Here is a 19,099-nt window from a genome sequence, read left to right on the forward strand (position 1 = left end):
AGAGGGTAGGTGTTGCTGCATCAACGAAAGGCTTACACATAGGGCCTTTGTTCACAGCAGTGATGGGATGAAAACCAATGACTAGGCACTGCATTTGCCTATTGCAAATAGCCTAACTCATCACCAACACCCCAAGTGGACACAATTGGAAACACAGAAAAATGGGGGCTTGGGCATGTCTTGGTGTGCAAGCAGTGTACAAGTTCATACCCCAAGTGTGAAGGATGACCAACAGTGATCAACAGCTAACATGCTTTGTAACCGTTTGCCAACAATGCTGCACATTCAAATATTTTCAGGGAATTACACTCGCATATAAAGGTACATAGATGGTCCTTTACACATGCCCTATACTGTGCGGGAAGCTGAAGATAAAATATCTGTTGCACTCGAGATATAATATCCACGCTAAAAAATTTAGTAAACAACTTATAAGCTCCAAACTCAAAAATAACAGAATCATACAGAGAAATTCCGATTACTGATGTGGGATAGTTCAGTGCAAATAAGTGGAACATCTGCTGCACTGCTGTGTGTGACGAATATGCATGTTGCATTCTTGTGTTGTTCTCCAGTGTATCCATCTACATTTCTTCTTGTTTACATCAACCTTTTTTCTTTCTCCTCTCTGTGATCATTTTATGTATGTAGATCTAACATTAATAGTATTAAGCTTTACTATTAAAGCACACTTATACAATAGGCTTGGTAATGCTGCCCTGAAGGTCACACACTTGCTCGCTGTGACATCATGGAATTTGACAGCATCTAGTACTTGTATACATTTGATTGTTTATTAGTGGAAAAAAAAAAGACTACATTGCATTCTAAAGGAGCCAAAGGCTGGGCCTAGCAAGCTCCAACAGCTTTTTCTGTGCCCAAATGGTACAGATACAAGAAAAAAAATACTTTTAAATACATGACTCCACCCCGGCCTAATGGCCCTGAAACTTAGGCCCGTGATTCAGGAGAGATCCAGACTCTAGAGCAGTAGTCTCAAATTCATCTCCGGCACTGGGCCACATCTCAAGGGCCATACTGCTAGGAATGCAGTGGCCTTTTATCGTCCCTTTTGTGGCTCCCCCCCCTCTCCTCTTGCAGTGGTTGCCTGTAGTTACACCGAAATTTTTGCCAAGCAGTGAGCACATGGGAGGGGGAGCCACAGTTGACACTACATGCCGATGGGTCAGTGCAGGTGTAACATGATTTAAGGAAACAGCAGTTTGCAAAACTGCCTGCTATGTAAGCGCAGGCGAGGATGCGCCTTTTTGCACGTCTTTCTTGGCATCTGCTTTTCGCAGTCATTTTATTATATGTTGAGGAGGGAAAGTCTTTTCACCCCTGCACCTGCTACTTTCAAGCAGCAGGATGACGATGGTCATGTTTACTTACGCCTAATCTTGCTAGCATGCTATTATCGCTTTGAAAGGTCTGTCTGTGCTGGTTATTCTATTGCCGGCGTCTGTAGTGATTTGACACGAGAACTACTTTGCCTACTTCACTGCGAAAAGGAACACTGAGAGTAAAGCGAGTCAGAAATGGGCACAGTAAGAGGGGAAAGGGGGGTGCACTATTCAGTGGACCCATGCAGGCTGCACCTGAGAGTTCCGTGGGTCGTGTGTTTGAGACTCCTACTCTAGAAGGTGGCAACAAGCACAACATTCACAGGGATGAGGATGGACACAGGACAGGTGTGCCATACAATCGCTGTTTATTGAAACCAGCATGTCAAAAAGAAAGATTAACCCAGTGTCACACACCCTGTGAACGAGGCACCAATGCCGGGCCAAATTCCAAAGTCTACTGATCAGCTTCCGACAATAACCCCAAGGAAGCCCGGACAATTAATAAGAGGCCTTCTGGTGCACCAGCGAACGCCGGTTTGGTCCAAAGACCGACTTGGAGCCCAGAGTTATCAAAACTCAACAAAATATATTCTTCAAATAAGGTGGTTACATATATACATGCACAATTCGGCTAGGCACATCACAATGCAATTTAGATGGTTGTTAACAAATTCTGGAAAATAATTAACGACAAGCACTAAAAGTTCAACACGTACAGTACAGAATGAATAGGACTATGAAGTGTCTACTTTTATTCATCTGTGCTGGTCATGAGTGAGACATCCTTGACGTAACTTAAGGCAAATCGCGAGGAAGGGGCTTCTTTCTGAGATGCAAATGCCCGAGGAACTTGTCGGCTAGCTTGTCGGGGAATCTCCTTTTTCTGCAGATGGTCGGTCTACATGTTACATCTCTTCACTGGCACAGTCCGATTCCCCGATTCCAACAAGGCGCTTTTATCGCCTCCGCCAGCATTTCTCGAACTTTCTGAAAGAGTCATGCTCCAGAAGAACTTCACTTTGGCCTAGTTGGTATTTACTGCATATCATATTGACCGCAAATAAAGACGGGGACAGAGGGATAGAACACATAAACAGCATGCTGTTTATGTGTTCTCTCTCTCTGTCCCCGTCTTTATTTGCGGTCAATATGATATGAGTCATGCTCCTATAGCATGAACAAAGCCTGGGAATCTTCTAGACATTTCTAGCGTTTTCGGCCGTGGCCACTGAAACGTCTTCGAGGAGTATGGCGACTCATTCGTTGGCGCACGCTCGGGCCATCGCTTTCCTCCTCTCGCTCTGCTCGCCGTGTGTCGAGGTCTGAGAGGGTGTTTTGGTGTGCGTCCCCTCTCTTCCCTCTCTCGAGACCGTAAACTTTTCCTATCTTGTTGAAGCCTCTAGTCTCCGTTGATCGCGTCGGTTGTCTGTGGCGTATGCGCTCTCTCCCTCTATCGAAGTTGTCACGAGGCCAATGTACTCTTTTTCTGGCTTGGGTAATATGCAGCGTGCGCTTTGATTATGCGCACTTTTGTGACACCCAGGTTGTCAGACACACACATAGTGAAGACAAGCGCCGCGCTGGTTTCACATGCTGGTTTCAATAAACATCAGTTGTAAATGAGCACCTGTCCTGTGTCCTACCTTGTCCTTATCAATTTTGTGTTTGTTGCCATCCTGTCAACATGTACCAACAACGCACATTGCCAAGAAAGGTATTTTTCTCCAGTAATATTCAATTTCCCTCTCCCTCTCTTTTTCTTTCTTTTTGCCAAATGAATAATAAATTTTTCAAGCATACTTTAACAGTCTAAAATAACTCCTCTTTAGTGTTTCTTTTAAGGAATATGCTGCTTCTAGTTACACCTACACAAATCACATTGGTCAATATTCGCCACAATTTCCACGTCCTACAAGCTTGGAGCATTTTTGCACGAGCTTGCTGGAAAAGGTAGAGGGGGTGGTTGAACAGCACTACAGCAGCGTTTTACAATGCAGAGAACAAGAGAAAAAGAAAACGACAGAGGGCAGACGGGCAGACTTCAAAAGTGCTTGCTATTAGGCTAGATGGTACATGACATTTAGAATGGAGACAGCACAAAAAAAGAAGTGTTTTTTTCTTACATTCCAAAGGAAAGACTACAGCTATTAGTAAGAAAGAAGTTAAAAATAAGAAGAAATACAAGTACACACCACAGTAGGTTGTCACAAATGAGCAAGAAATGATCTCGGATTAATAGTTGACTAACAGTGATCGGCAAACACCATTCGGAATGCATCACCAAAGGTGGGACTGCCCAACGTCATTTTGGAACAATTTTTGGAGCAAGTAAAATTGCATTTTGGAGCAGTTTGGAGCAGTCTAAATACTTCTGGAGCAGTTTAAAGCAGGCCAATCTGAATTTTTTTTTTTTTTTGAATAATGGAATATGAAATATGGCAGTGCACTTTGAAGCCATTAGTTAACACAGAATAAATCAACACAAAGCACACAGTAAAGCGCACTTTGCAGCTATAGCGTACTAATATGTAGAAGAGTGGGTCGAGCAGCGGCACGGCGAATGCTTTTCTGTAAAGCTGAAAACATTGGTGGCACTACGATCGAACTATATATTCTCGCGAAGACTCCCATGATGATAACAGAAAATGTTCTCAAATTATGCGGTCTAATCGAAGCGGTAACATTATTTCTGGGTCACCACATGTCACCACAGACCCAGAGAGCCGCAATAAACCCTGGGCTGGTATAACACAAGACTACTGTAACCTTTTTTTATTGTGACAGCGATTATATGGACACTACAGGTGCATTTCTGCCCTGGTCATCGCTGGGATGTTCCGTATAAAGTCCAGGGGCAATAACATCGTCGCAGTGTGCATTATGCTGTATGTGCGAGTGAAAGTGTGCGAGGGTGAGTTGACGGTGGTGGCTCAATCTCGCATGCGCAAAGAAGGAAAGTGGGGAGGAAGTGTGCAAGGCATCGGGGGAAGGGGAAGTAGGGGAGGTAGGGTGGTAGGGGTTCTACTCCGGCAGCTGCTGCATATGGCCCAGCCTATTTTGAAAGCGATCTGCAATGGGGACAGACTGTGAGTGCTGATATCTTTGTGCGCACTGTGTTTTTGCCGCTTAGTTCGCATTGAAGCCAGGCAGCACGAAGGTCAATTCACTCACTGCTGCTGCTGCACTCAATCACTACAGCCTTTTAACAGCAAGTTTCTGTGGCCATCGAGTGAAATGTGTTCATGTTTGCTTGTACGCATGCCACACTATGCTTGTTAATTTCGTCAGTAAGTGAATGTTTAAGTTTATAAGGCCCATAAAACTACTGTCCTTACTTCGTATAGCTGTCTACTAATTTCTATCGCAATCAATGCTTCATCTTTCGAGGAAAACTCTGACCTTTTATTCCAAATCCACTCTTAACCCTTCGTGATAGGCCAAAATGGCTAGGGCCTCGCCCATATGGACATAAAAACAGATTGGAATAGTTTTATGTTATACAAGCCCTGGGGACAGAGCTGCCCACCTGGTGAACTTGCTGCAGCACGCAGCTCCCTAATATCTAGTTCGCACACAGCGTTTGAAGACTACTTTTCATTGTTTTGTGCCACTGCTAGGGATCAGAGCACTGCTCGGCCCACTCAGCCGTATTCTAGTACACTCTAAATGCAGTGTTCCTGGTCATTCCGATAGCAGCAACAAGAGCCAAGAGTGGCCGCATGCGCGCTGGCCACCTGCCGGAAGTGCGAAACAGTCCAGTGTTATAGCGCGAAAATTACGAGAAACTGTGTGGGAGGTGCTGTCGCGTTGTGTGCGGAATTCGAACAGCTGCACTCTTTTTCAGAGAATGACTCTGCTCGCTGTTCGCAGCCACTCTGGTGCAGTGTGGCACAATTACAGACAATTTTCTGTGTTTGACGCAGTTTGGTGCAGGAATCTGCATTTGTATAAAAATGGCGCAATTGATGCAGGAATCCCACCCCTGTATGATCTTAAATACGAGGAGGTACAATCAAGAAAGTTGAAAAAAACTGAATACATATGTCTGTACCTATGACCGACTAAAGTGTGGCTCCTGTAAGGTGCAAATGATACATATGAAACAGCATTATAGAGTTTGTATATGTTCACAAGCATATGCTTAAAATATTGAAGCTGCAAAGATATCCTTGACTGCACTGTGATGGTAAGCATTTATCAATTTACACAGGTTTGCGGCCCACTGCAAGCTTGTGCAAGAAATTCATCAAACCAAAAAGCAACTAATGAAGGTGTCTAAAATGCTGGAAAAACAAATTATTGCAAATAAGTACAGCATTCATCAGGAAAAACATATGACAAAATGAGTTTGCTGAACCGTTATGAAATGAAAAGAGAGAAATTTTATCCCTAGGTACACGTACAAACTCGTGCAATAACTATTCCCTCCTATGTGTTCTGTGAATCTGTGTTCAAAAAGCTTCTTTTGGCAAATGCTCACAAATGGGAAGGTGATTCTGGCTCACCTTTTTATGAGCCCTCAAGAGTCTCTAAAGAACTGTTTTCTGTTTTATTCAGACATGTATAGAACATACCCACCAGATTGTGACAAAAGGAGGTAAGCACGGCATGCATACTGATAGAAGCCAACATTGGGAGTAGATCTCCAAATGGTCACCTACCTTGCGGCGTAGTTTGATACGCCTCATGGACTCGGAGTACGGAGGTACGCAATCCTTCTTCTCAAAGCCAGGAGTGAGTACGCTTCCCTTTAGCAGCTGTAAATGCAAGAACTTTAACTTGCAACAAACACAATCTTCTGTTGTTTGTTCTTAGCCTTTTCAACACACAAGTGCCAGCACACTCACACGCAGTTGGCTACAGAAGTTTATGGCACACCATACCTTCAAAGAAGCTGAATTCCTGTTAAGTCTGGGCACATAACTTCGAATTCAGTTTCAATGTGTAGCAGTTTTTGTGACCTACAGACTGATCCATGAAATCATTATCATGATGCCTTCACAGAGCAGAATTTCACCTTTGTAGTGGGTGTGTTCTACAGGCTTTTGTGGCCAACAGTAAATTTAGGTACATTTAAAAGACTGAGGTGAACAAAATGAATCTGGAGCACTTTGCTATGAAGTCCCTCATAGTCCAGGTGTTGTTTTGAGACATTAACCCCTATCAATAAATCAGGCAATCAAGCAGTCAGTTGATCGATCAATGAAATCAATTTCAATTTTTTCTTTAAGAAGCAACCATAAATTTGTGCCACTGCACACCTGAGCCTTGGAAAAAATTTCGGCAAACACAAATAAATATGAGGTACAATGCCGGGTCAATGTGAGAATGTAAAGTGAGTGAATAAAAGTAATTAGTATACATAAGCAAGGCCACAAAGTGGCTAGAGTCATGTGACATGACTAATAAAGCCTTGTGTTTTATGCATGGTGATTAGGAATTTTATTAATTTAAACTGGAAACAACATTAAAATGTTGCTTTTGCCAATCACAATCAATAAAATCAGACATTCTATATAGTTGGCATGCTGCTTATGAACCAGGAATTTTCAGGTAACAATGTGTGACATATTGCTTCACATTTTATAACATCTTTGAATGTTTTCTTCTAAAGGTGTGCAGGTGGCAAAACTATGGCATGAACTGCACCCCAGCATTAAAAAAAAAGGAGCAAATTAAAACCCTCACTTCCAGTTCTGTCCAGTTCCAACAAGCACAGCAGGTTCACACATACAAAGAAAAAAGAAGCTGCTTGTTTCTTTTCAATCAGACACATATTTGATTGCGATAATTATGTCATATAGTGACAAAATCCTACTACATCATTGCAAGATCAAGCAGCACAAGCACGATATTATGCACTAAAGTGTACGGAGCCGGTAGTGCCTCTCATCAGTGCTGGGCAGTATTAAAGATACATGTATCTTGGACACTATATTAGATACTCTTTGGGTATCTTGTATCTGTATCTTGTATCTGTATTATAATACGTCTGCCAAGTCGTGTATCAGTATCTGTATTTCCGATACATGAAAGAATGTATCATGTATCTTAAGGTACAAGATACTGCTATCGCAACATCACCGTGTGAAACTATAAACGTAGGCTCAACTCTGCTTCTCAAGCTGATACTGCTGCCATCACTAAGCCTCCTGAATTTCCACAGGCACTGAATTTTCTGTTGTGTAACCTGAACAGGTAAGTTGACATTACTTCATGATTAAATATGATAGCTATTAGTGGTGCCGCCTGTATTGTGTTTCGACGTATTCACTGTGATTGTGTAATATGGAACCAGCTTTCTATTTTACTTAAACATATTTATCTTTTCTTTAGCTCACCCTTAAATTTCTTGCTGTTTCAAATTATCAGGCTCTTGGAGCTATAAGTGGCAGTAGTGTGAATAGCAGCGGTACCCTGCAAGGCTCTGCGCCTCTTCAACACCTATGAAACATTTTTGGGCTACAGAAGTTCTCTCGTTGAAGAAAAATCGTAAAAGGATTGCACGTTAATGAATATGTTGCTAACGAATGCCTTACACCAGCAGACAAGTAGAGCATGAAAGGTCACTGCAGCTTTATGTGCTCTGCATACATGATGCGTCACAAAAGATGTCGCTACCAGCATTGTTGCTGCTGTACACCTGTCTGGTGATCAAGTATTGCGTAAACACTAATACGTTTACAGACAAGGTCAAACCCTACAGCGGTATTTGCACCATCATGCAGAGGCCTCTTATTGACGATCTTATAATTAGATGGTGACCTGCTAGCTGTTCAGCAAGCAGAGCAGCGACTCCCATCAACAACAAAAGCGACAAGCAAAAACTGCTGACAGTGCAGCATATAAAGAGCGTTCATGCTAAGCAGCTAAAGCAACCCCAATAAAACGTTCTGGAATAAAAATATCATACTTTGAGCAAGAAAGACAAATAATTTGAGATACTAACAGACGTGTCATTCAAGTGAAACAAGGTTGGCCGGAATTGAAAAATTTCCAAGCAAGCACTTTTATGCATATGCATTTGCTGCTACGTTATATAGATCTGTAATACAGTCTACACTCGTTACAAGGAACCCACACACAACAGACTTTCGGATATAACGGACCATATTTCAACCTTAGTTTGGTCTGCCTATTTTATTAATGTAATGAAGTGCACTTTTAACGGACCACGCTGCAACAAACTATCGGCTACAGTGGACGAAATTAGCAGAAATTTTTGGCAAAATCGGGCGTATAAAACGGACTTTTGCCGTGTCGATACAGGTTGGCAACTGACTTGCGAGGGTCAGCCAACGATCACGGCTCAATATCTAAGCGCGAGGTAGGTAGGAAAGCGGGGCGGAAGCGTGCCGTCTTTCGCAGGCGAGGCACGGGGAGGAAGCGAGGGAAAAAGGAGGGTTCTACTCCAGTAGCTGCTGTTAACGGTGCGGCTGTGCAGTCACCTTATCTTGAAAGCGATCTGCGATCTGGTCAAAGTGCTTGCCCACATGGCCACTGTATCTTGAAATCGATCCGCAATGTGAACCAAGTGTGCGCCCGCGCGGACCTCATTTTCCAAATGATCTGCGATATGAACAAAGTGCACCCAGTGCCGATAGCTTTGTATGTGCTGTGCTTTCAAAGTTTAATTTGCGTTGAAGCAAGAGACAGCACAACGGCCAATTTGCTCGCTGCTCGTGCCTATCTTGCTTAATTTGCTATTGCAATTGATGCTTCACCTTTCAGGTGAAACCGCGACTTTTTTGTTTGTTTTTTACTTTGGATGTTCATCACTCACTATTTGCAATAAAGTTGGACATCGCAACGAAAGTTTTGGAAGCGAGGCGTCTCGGATATTCCAGACTGGATAAAACGCGACGTTTTTTTATCAGGTTATCAGGGTCCGTTGTAACAAGTTGACTGTATAAAAATTTCCAAGCAAGCATTTTTCGGCACATGCGTTTGCTGCTACATTATATAGATCTATAATATAAAAATTTGCTAATGTATTGAACTATCTTAAGATACAAATGGAAAGTATCGTATCGGATACAGTAACCGTGGCAGTATCTTGTATTTGTATCTCAAATACTTGTTGCCCGAGTATCTTGCATCATGATACAATTGCAAAGTACAATGGAATCTCGATAAATGGAAATTGCCTAAACAGAACTGCCTCTTAAATGGATCACCATACTCATGGTTGGTTGGTTTTGTATTAACGCAATTATATTAAGCTTTGTCTCTCAGTAAATGGAACTCCTGATAAACGGAACCAATTTCCCTGGTCCCTTGAGGTTCCATTTAAAGGGCCCCTGAAACGGTTCGGACAAATTTTGTAGACGCGTAGGGTACAGCTTAAGTAGAACATTCACACCACAATTTAAGTGAAGCGTTACGTATTAATGGAGCTACAAGCGATTAGAAGTTACCCTCCTCCCTAGTCATGCTTTTCCTCCTCAACTCGTTCGCCGAGCGATCGGGGCTAAGCTCCGCCTTCCCTGGTTTCGCGTCACGATGCGACGTCACATTGTCCACTTCCGGTTGTTTTGGAGCCCGCCCCCGCCCGCGTGAAACCTCTCCGCTACCTAGCCGCTTGGCCGTCGAGCCCAAGCGAGAGCTATCGAAGCAGGGTGCGTTGCGAGCATTCTGTCGTAGCGCCGAACGTGCCTGGTATTCCGGTAACCACAGGCAAGCTGGTCATTTCGGCAAATGACTGGAGGCATAAACTCAAGCTGATGAAGGAACTTTAGCGTAGACGTACGTGCGGCCTGACCGGTCTGCACGGTCCAGCCACTTGTTGGCGCAGCGCTTAACCAGCCAAACAAAGCGCTAATATTGCTCTAACCAAGTGTAAAACATTTTAAACATTTATAAAAACAAAGTGTTGATGATTACACTCCTGCGAAAAATACACACCAGCAGCCAAAGAAGAATACACTTCGTTACTGCTACTGTGTATGGTTGAGCTCTGTGCCACCAGGTGGCTGCACCGTGCAGACCATTCGCATTTGCGATTCTGCTCATCCCATGGCTCATCCCGTTACGGCACAGTCAAGCGGCCAGACCCTGTACCCTTGCGCTTGCATTTGCCCTAATACCGGACTCGCGAAACGCTATTGCGTTAGTAATCTTCCGGTGTAAAGTGACGGCCACAAACGCGCAAACCCTGGCGCCGATCGGATAGCGGCAGTCCGATGCGCAGCAGCCAGCTCGCTCTATGCTGCCTTGCAGAGGGACACGATGTCGCAGCTTGACATATTGCCAGTCGCTACGTTTGCAGTCCACAAAGCAACAAAGCCGAATCGTAGTGCTCGCGAAAAGACTGAGACCGACTCTGATCGCGGAGCTCTCGTCAAAATGGAGCACGTAGTAACACAAGCAGACGACACTTGCTGTGTGCCGGAAGTGCTTAATTGTATTGAAAAATCGTTCTTGTGCATTCTCTTGATGTTACTTTCTGTTTATAAAAACAAATGAACTAACATTCCAACTATTAAGAAGATCATTTGTTTACCATAAAGTTGGAAAAATTATTGATCACGCGCCCTGGTCAGCCAATCGGATAGCTCGCCCCACTGACGTCATATGGGTGATTTTCGTCATATGGGTAGGGGCGGCTTAAAATTCCGCCGAGCAGCGTGCTCCAATCGGCAGCGATGTGCATTTTTAAAACCTTATAATAAATTACACGCTTTACGCGGAGCACTTAGGTGTGTCAATTAATGATCACAAGGACCTACTCTAACGACTCAGTACGTTTGTAGAAAATCGTCAGAATCGTTTCAGGGTCCCTTTAAAGAGAATCCACAGTATCTTACCCCAGCCCTGCCTCTCATTACACCAGCATTAACTCACCAGCGGATTTTTGTCAGGCTACATAAGACAGCTTGCACAAAAAAAAAAAGACTCTGAAAGAGTTATGGGATTAAGTGCTATGTAAGAGAGATCTTTTTTTATTGGCTGGGGGCATTTCATATAATGAAGAAATAGCCCCTTACCATGTGGTGTATCATATATGATACACATAGTATAACTTCTTCAAACATTATACAATCAAAAATAAATAAAATAATATATATTTGCCAGGAATTTGCTGTATGTCTAGCAATGAAATGCATAGCTACCTTAACTCTGCAAGTAACTTTTGTGTTATTTTCTTCTTGAAGAATGCATGGTGGTAGCTCGTTACATATCATACAAAAAGTTCGTAAACAAACAGGCTATTTTGACAATTTTTACACATGAAATAGCACCGAGTGAAATCAGTACCCCAAAAATACCAAGGTATTTTCTTGCGATTTATCAGCCCATTGTAATGTTTTGAACAAGAAAGACATTTGGATTCTTCTGTGAGGCAAGCATTAATTGCTGTGTCATATATAGCGCAGCATGCAGATATGGGTTGTCTTGTGCAAGAGAGTAGAGATTTGTTTCCCCACGAGAAAACAAATTTGGTTGCAAGAACAAATAGCCATATCACAACTTATACTGTTTCTTAGCACCATTATTGTAATGAATATTTAAAGGGCCCCTGAAACGGCTCGGACTAATTTTGTAGACGCGTAGGGTACAGCTAAAGTTAATCATTCGCACCCCAATTTGTGTGAAGCACCTCATATTAAGAGAGCTACAGACAATTACAAGTTACCCTCCTTCATAGCCATGCACTTTCTTCTCAACTCGTTCACGAGAGTGATCGGGGCTAAGCTCCACCTTCACTGGCTCTGCGTCATGATGGCATGTCGTGTCATGGACTTTCGGTTCTATAGGAGCGAGCGCGCGAAGCCATTTGCTTGGCAGTCGACCCCAAGCGAGAGTTATCGAAGCAGCGTGCGTTGCGAGCACTCTGTCGCAGCGCCGAACGTGTCTGGTATACCGGTAACCACAGGCGAGCTGGGCAACGGTGGAGGCATAAACTCAAACTCAAACCCTTCGCAAGCCAAGATAGCTAGTGGCTTTGTGTGCTCCGTGTTTTCACATGCATAGTGTTGAAGGTCATGTAATCTCATGTTTCGGAGATATGTTGACGCTAAAGGCCGGAAGAAGCATTCACTCGCCACTGCTGCAGCTTTTCGTCATGCCAGCATTGTGACAGCGAGTGTCCGTGGTCATCGAGTGAGATCTGTTCACGTTTGCCTGTACACGTGACACCATGCTTATGAATTTGATTAGTAAGCGAATGGTTAGAGCAATATATGTGGACAGTAAAACTAAAACCCTTATTTGGTGTAGTTGTCTAATAATTTGCAACTGGAATCAATGCCTTGCCTTTCGGCCAGAACTGCAACATTTTTTTAATGCTAGTTCAGATATTTTTGCAGGCTTTATGCAATTCCAATAACTTTCCGTATAGTGAGCAAATATGCCCGTGATTGCATGGCATATCACATAAGATATGCGTCAGCTTATGCTCGGAAAATTGCAATTACCACATTTATTTGAACATAACGCGAGTTTTTTTTTTTTTTTCACAGAAACCTTAGCGTTGAAGTCACCCTCCATCTTATATGTGATGCTGATAGATTCAGTTGCTATTTCAATATGGTGGCCGCAGTGCCAGATTTCTGCCAATAAAGATTTTAGAGAGCAGTGCAAAATGTAGCAACTAATAAGCCTTGGCAGGTGGGGCAGTAGTACGATATTATTGTGCCTATAACCAACATCAATAATTCAAAAAGTTCAACAGTAAAAGCAGTGAGCAACTTGCAAATTTCGCCTTATAGTGTAGCCTCACGGCAGCGAGAATTCGCTGCCGTGAGGCTACACTCTAAGGCGAAATTTGCCCTGCGTGAAGTTACACGTCAAGGCAAAATTCGCATATAAACCACACGCCACACACACATTATACACACTACATTATACAAACCACACACATTATACAGGGGGCTTCGATTATTACGTATTCCAGGCAATCCCTGCTGAGTCTGAATAATCTGTCGGCTACGCTATATCACATTATAGTGTGCATACTTAAGGTCCCCCAACTGCAACTTCGACTTATAATCATGATTGCCTTATTATCGAATAAATGCGGCAAGCATTTCTTTAGAAAATTGAGGTTTGTTTGGGCATCTCTGGCCTAAACAAAGGCCTGTATAATTTTTTCCCAAGAAAAAAGAAATTATGCGTTATGGTTAAGAGGCAGTGTGGCACACAAGTGAGCATTAAAAAGGTAGTAATTATGATAACATTCATCATCATGCATGTTTGTGTCATTCCCACTGTGAACTGCTAGACACAGCATACTAATGATACACTGCGAGAATGAAAATGCCCCAATTGTCATTGCTAAAGTGGAGTGCCAAGTGCACTAACAATGCTTCTAATTCCAACAATAGCTGCAATCCACTTCACAAAATGGCAATTAATACAGCTCTGAAACACAGTTGTTTTAAGATTATTCCAAATGAACTTTCTAAGGAGCATGGGTACGATGCCGTTGCAAAACAAGGTTTAATAATCACAGTGTCCCTTACATTTGGCCATAATTAAATATTCTGAGAAACTAAATATTACATTCACAAATACTTCAATTCGAGTAGGTTGCATTCCAATCCATATTCAGGATTCAAAAAATGCTTAAAAACGTCCGTTTTCTTGTGGGCTCCACATTTCAAGAGTTTCTGTGTACAGAGCTCACAAACATTAACTGCAATAAGCCCACTGCACAGCGCTCAAAGCAGTTAGCAGCAGCATGCTCATGCAGCGTTAACAATATTTAGCTCCATATGCCCCATTTAGCAGGGGCAGCACTAGGATTTTTCTTTTGGGAGGGGGTAGGAGAAAATATAAGAAAGTCCCCCCCCCCCCCTCTTTTTATATTTAGAACCGCCATGCTTCTTATGGCTACTGATGAAAGTCCGAGGGAAAGGCGGAGGCACAGTTTAAAGTCTTTGAGTCAGGATACAGAGATCTAAACTCTTAAGAACAATCTGCTTGTGGCTTATTGTTTGCTGTCCAGAGTTCTGGTGTCAACAAATGATGCAATTAGCCGAGTAATATGGAGCACAAAGTACACCGTGTCACCTTAGTATAATTTAAGTTCAACTAGGAAGATAATGAACTAATACCAGTGTGACATGACCACTTTCGATCGCGATCATGCCCGATCCGGATCGAAATTCTAGACCGCGATCGGCTCCCTCACGCAGTTTGCGCAAAGGAACCAATCGCAACCGAGAAATTCGATCCAGATCAGGCTTGATCGCTATCAAAAGTGCGCCGCGTGACACCCTTACAAGGGCACAATACTCACACAGTCAGCAGATGACTCAAGCACGAGTTCCCTGATTTTTTGAGCCGACTTAGATGCAGCATCACGAGCTGCCACGTAAGTGTCACCAAGGTTGATGCCTGGGTTGAGCTCTGACGCCAGCTTGACCCTGCGGTATTCCAGTAAAGAATAAAAGCAAGCGGCGAATATATGCAACCTGGTAGGAAATTAGTTCCAAGTTGAACATGACGGACATCTAGCACACACTCAACTGAATTTACATGACTGACAACTGCGTGGCATTTTCCAACTCCAAATTAAATAGGGTAAAATTTGGAGCTACTAGCTTCCCCACCCACAAAAGGAAAAACACAGGAAACATTACCAGTTACTATAATTTTTCACATACAATACTCGGTCACTGTACTGAGGTTTAACAAGACCAACACATTAAAGCAACCGCGCACCTAATAAGCTAAACGATCTTTTCACCTTCAATGCACGTTATCGGCATGCAGGAACAAGTTACGCAGAACACATCAAGAGCACAGAGCCTAGAAAAGGAGTATATATAAAAACTATGCACGAACGGGCCGGTTGGATTAAATACGGCATGCACGTGCTACTGTTTTAGAGCATTCAGACCGCGACTTAACTGTTATCCTCCCAAAAAAACAACCGAGATGTGCTATTTCGTCATCCATACTTTATCTAAGGCAGTGAGTGGCTGCTGACTCATATGAGATAGTTTAATAGATGCAACAGCCTAGATCGAAGAAATGCACACTTCTCTGTTGTCTTGCACGGTGCTTCTTCCGTCTCCGGCTCGACCCGTGGTTTGCTGTCAACGAAAAACGTGATCCCACGAGGCTCGCCATCATCTTCGTCGGAGTCGTCTGCCAAAATGTCAAACCACACGTTCTTTTTATACCGGCGCTAACCGGCGCTAACGCACACCCAGAGTAAAGTGCACATGAAGCGCTTGCAAAGCAGCACAAACATGATACCTAACAACTGCTTACCTGATTCGGATTTGGACAGCGTCAGGCCATCGAACTTCTGAAGATATTTTGACTGCAGGGACGAAGGTACACGGCTTTCGGTTTTTGACATTTCGGAAACACGGTGCACTGGTGCTAGAGACGAAAAAAGTCACTCTAGCGGCACCCGAAAAGTTTCGTGGAGGCTGCCATATTGATTGGTCTTAATCAGTCTTGACCTTGTCTTGACTACTGCGGAAGCTCCACAACAATAAAAATAATATCTCATGCCTTCACTTCACTTTAAAAAAGTGTACATTTACTTTATTAACAAGATGCTTATATGGCTGGGCATGTTTTCATTTTTGATTGAAATACTCTTTAGATGAATTTTTGTTCGAGGGATATCATCCAAAGAATTGTCCAAAGTATCATCATCAGGCAATAAGGCGGCGTGCTTTTGTTTACGTTTGTAATCGTATTGTTTTGTCGCTGTTTATGGTTGTTGCACAGCTGTGTAAAACGTGTATATTCTGTACTGGACCACTTATGACACCATAGTGCATTTTCTAGTTGACGTTTTCAGTACATGCCATTTCCTGTGCCAAAGTTCGCAGCGCTGAAACGATCTCCGTTTACTTGGACGTCGGTCAGCGTTGTCACGGTAGGTATCCGTTTTCAAGCCGTGCATGAGAGTGTGTGGAGCCGGTGATTTCTAGCTTATCAGGGTATAGCGAGAACGAGTTTCTGTGGCGTTGTAAGTAACCGGAAGCGCTGCTTGGCTGGAACGCGTTAGAGAATAAAACGTTTTGATACAGCTGTTCGGCATATTCTCTGCAGCCCATGCCTATTATGATTATGTCCATCTCACAGGTATGTGCGCTTCATTGGTGTAGCTTTCTGGTAGAATCTTATCTTTCATCTTTGGTTAAAATTTGCCGTCCCGGCATCGCGCAATATTTAGCTTCTTGTTTTCACTGTCATTTATGTAAATTCGCAAATAATACCAAAAATCCTTATATTTCTGATTTATTGAAAGCCTTTGGTTGATTGCTAAAACTACAAGCGCGATTAATACAGACAAAGCCGAGCAGGAGAATGCGAAGAGCAAAATAAAATAGGACACAGGAAAACCGAGAGGAAGGCAAAGGCTGTCGAAGGTAGGGCGCTCGACTTACTTTTGTAACTCCAACACAGCACATAAACAAGAAAACTGTGAGGAAGGCAAATACTAACTTGAAGGTAGGATGCTGTAAGAGCTTGTAAGTCCAGCACCCTACCTTCAACAGTCTTTGCCTTCCTCTCGGTTTTCCTGTGCCCTATTCTGTTCGCTAGCATTCCCCTGCTTAGAACCACATATCATCTCGCTCCAAAAAGCTACCCTCATGAACCCAGATAAAGAGACCGAGTTCAACATTACAGCACTCTTAGTTTTGGATTTTTCGCTCTTATTTTTCTTTTGTTTTACATTTGCAACAAGATGCTTCTTGAAGATGTTTGCCTCCTTTTTGATGGCTTCGAGCAGGAACTCAGCAAAAGAGTGTGAAAAAAATAAAGAGTGCTGTAGTGTTCCCTCTGTCCGAGTTTTTCGCGCTCTTAGCATTGCAGTACCAACAAGACCAAACATCCACCCAATTGATTCAGCTGATCACTTGAAGCTATGAATATAACTAAGGCTTTATTCTTTTATTAAAGGCACCTCCACACAAAGTCGACGACGGTACTCTGTACATGAACCCCTTGAGGTGGACTTAGGTAGTGTGCTCGCCTCACTTGTGCTCATTCGTACACCCTGATAATGCTTCCTGCATGTTAATTTTTATGTCAACTGAACTCTGTACATTCTCTTGCATCACTAATTGTATCTTGGACGACCATGACTTTTTTTGTAATATTGGTGCAAACTGGCAGAAAAAGTACAATTTGGGCTTGAAAGTAACAAAATTTTAGGGCTTTTAAGGGCTTGCTGTTCACTCTATAAAATTTGTTCTGTTTTGTTTTGTTTATTTGCAATAGAAATCAGTAAAGCTAAAGTTGAACTGTAACTAAATATTTGCTTTCAAAAAACTTAAAATAGCTTCTCTATCTGCATAGGTACTATAGATAGTTTACATTGACGTCATCATGGCCACCATTGTAGAGTACTAGCACGTTGAGAAGCTGCATAAACAAGAAACGTGACAGCGACAGATTCGTGAGAGTGATAATTTGGTAAAAACCTGGCACCATCCAAGAGCAAAACGATGTAGTGTGCATGATAATATGGTGCAATGATGTCATTGTGACTGCCATGTTTGGATACTAGTGCAGTGATAAGTATGCATCTGTGGCATCATGTGAAAACTATCTATAATGTCATACAACTGTGTTTGGTCCAGGTAATTTTTGTTGCACTGTTAATGCACCAAGGCCTACTGTCCCTGCTTGCTCGTCGAGCCCTTGCATCCATGGCAGGAGTCAGTGCCACCGGAAACTTCTCCTCTGGTACCTTTTCTGTTTCCTATGTTACGGCACCCAACCAGGATGTTGCTAAGAAGCTTGCCACGTGAGGATCTCATCCTTCTTAACTTCCTTTTTTATGTACTAGAACCATTCAAGGTTCCACAGTTTCTCCCAAGAAAATGTAAAGCGTTAAAAGGGTACTAAAGAACAATATTAAGTTAACTGTGAATAAAACAATCTGAGGACACCTAAGTACTTCTTATGAGTTGTAAATGTAAAAGCGCTAGTGTCCAATTGAGCGCCGCTGAGCGGTCATACGAGTTTTGAACTCCTCGTGGGAAAGCAAGCGCATTGAGACGCTCGTCGTGTTTTCATTTAGTTTTACCGAGGCGCAGTTAGAACACAGGCGAGAGCTTGCACAGACAAATAATGTGCGCATAACACAAGCAACCAGAGAACAGTGTGTGCACGCGACATTGTATCTGCTCCGTCAAGGCACGCTGGTGATGTGGTGTCATGGCAATGCCCTCTCCCCTCACGCAACACCTGGCATACTAGCGGAGCAGCAAGTGTTCTGAATCGCCCGTCCTGCTCCATCGAGGCACGCTCGTGATGCAGCCAGTGGGAATTCAGGTGCCGTTTCGCTGCTGCAGACACCACCGGCTTTTTCACTCAATGAACAGTTTGATGCTTCTGCATAAAGAAAAAGTTCATCATCTTGAAATATCAGTAGAAGGGCAGACAACAGAGAACGTCTCCGTATGCGCATCTTAGTTGTCCCTGTCCTCTTTGCACTGAAATTTCAAGGTGAATAAAGATCAATTGCTCCGGATTTAAGTTCTTTTATTAGCGTGAGCGGATGTTTAGTGAGACAGAAAGGACACAAGAATTATATTTGTGATCTTGTGCCTGAAAAATTCTGCATAGGCTATACATTCAGGTAAATAGACGCTAATTACATTTATACCACAGCTCTTCTGTGGCAGTTCAAACCGAAGCCACCGATGACAGTTTCTGATTGCTTGACCTTTGTGAGTGGCTTGTTGATATCGCAAAACAACATTCACGATAACGACCTGGGCATCCTATTGTACACTGCTAGAGATGAATATGACAGCTGCCAACAGAAT

General features: G+C 43.0%; 2 protein-coding genes across 4 annotated transcripts in view; one reads left to right on the forward strand and one right to left on the reverse strand.

Annotated features, from left to right (window-relative positions):
* The window catches only part of LOC126516701 (deoxynucleotidyltransferase terminal-interacting protein 2), a 39,158-nt gene extending 23,398 nt beyond the window's left edge, over positions 1-15,760 (reverse strand). The window contains exons 1-4 of the mRNA XM_050166801.3: positions 15,570-15,760; positions 15,335-15,443; positions 14,590-14,716; positions 6,008-6,103 (exon numbers count right to left, since the gene is read on the reverse strand). Coding sequence (XP_050022758.1) covers positions 6,008-6,103; positions 14,590-14,716; positions 15,335-15,443; positions 15,570-15,660 — 423 coding nt within the window. The 5' untranslated portion in view covers positions 15,661-15,760. The remainder of the gene's footprint in view (positions 1-6,007; positions 6,104-14,589; positions 14,717-15,334; positions 15,444-15,569) is intronic.
* Positions 15,761-15,952: 192 nt separating this feature from the next.
* LOC126516702 (protein CutA homolog) overlaps positions 15,953-19,099 on the forward strand; it is a 30,429-nt gene continuing 27,282 nt past the window's right edge. The window contains exons 1-2 of one of the 3 annotated variants that reach the window (XM_072285495.1): positions 15,953-16,191; positions 17,906-18,072. In XM_072285495.1, the coding sequence (XP_072141596.1) occupies positions 16,117-16,191; positions 17,906-18,072 (242 nt within the window). In that variant the 5' untranslated portion in view covers positions 15,953-16,116. Of the gene's footprint in view, positions 16,192-16,221; positions 16,401-17,905; positions 18,073-19,099 lie in introns of those variants that run through there. The other 2 variants (XM_050166802.3, XM_050166803.3) reach the window with 2 other exon arrangements.

Source organism: Dermacentor andersoni, chromosome 1, assembly GCF_023375885.2.
Source record: "Dermacentor andersoni chromosome 1, qqDerAnde1_hic_scaffold, whole genome shotgun sequence".
In the NCBI taxonomy this organism is placed as follows: Eukaryota; Metazoa; Arthropoda; class Arachnida; order Ixodida; family Ixodidae; genus Dermacentor; species Dermacentor andersoni.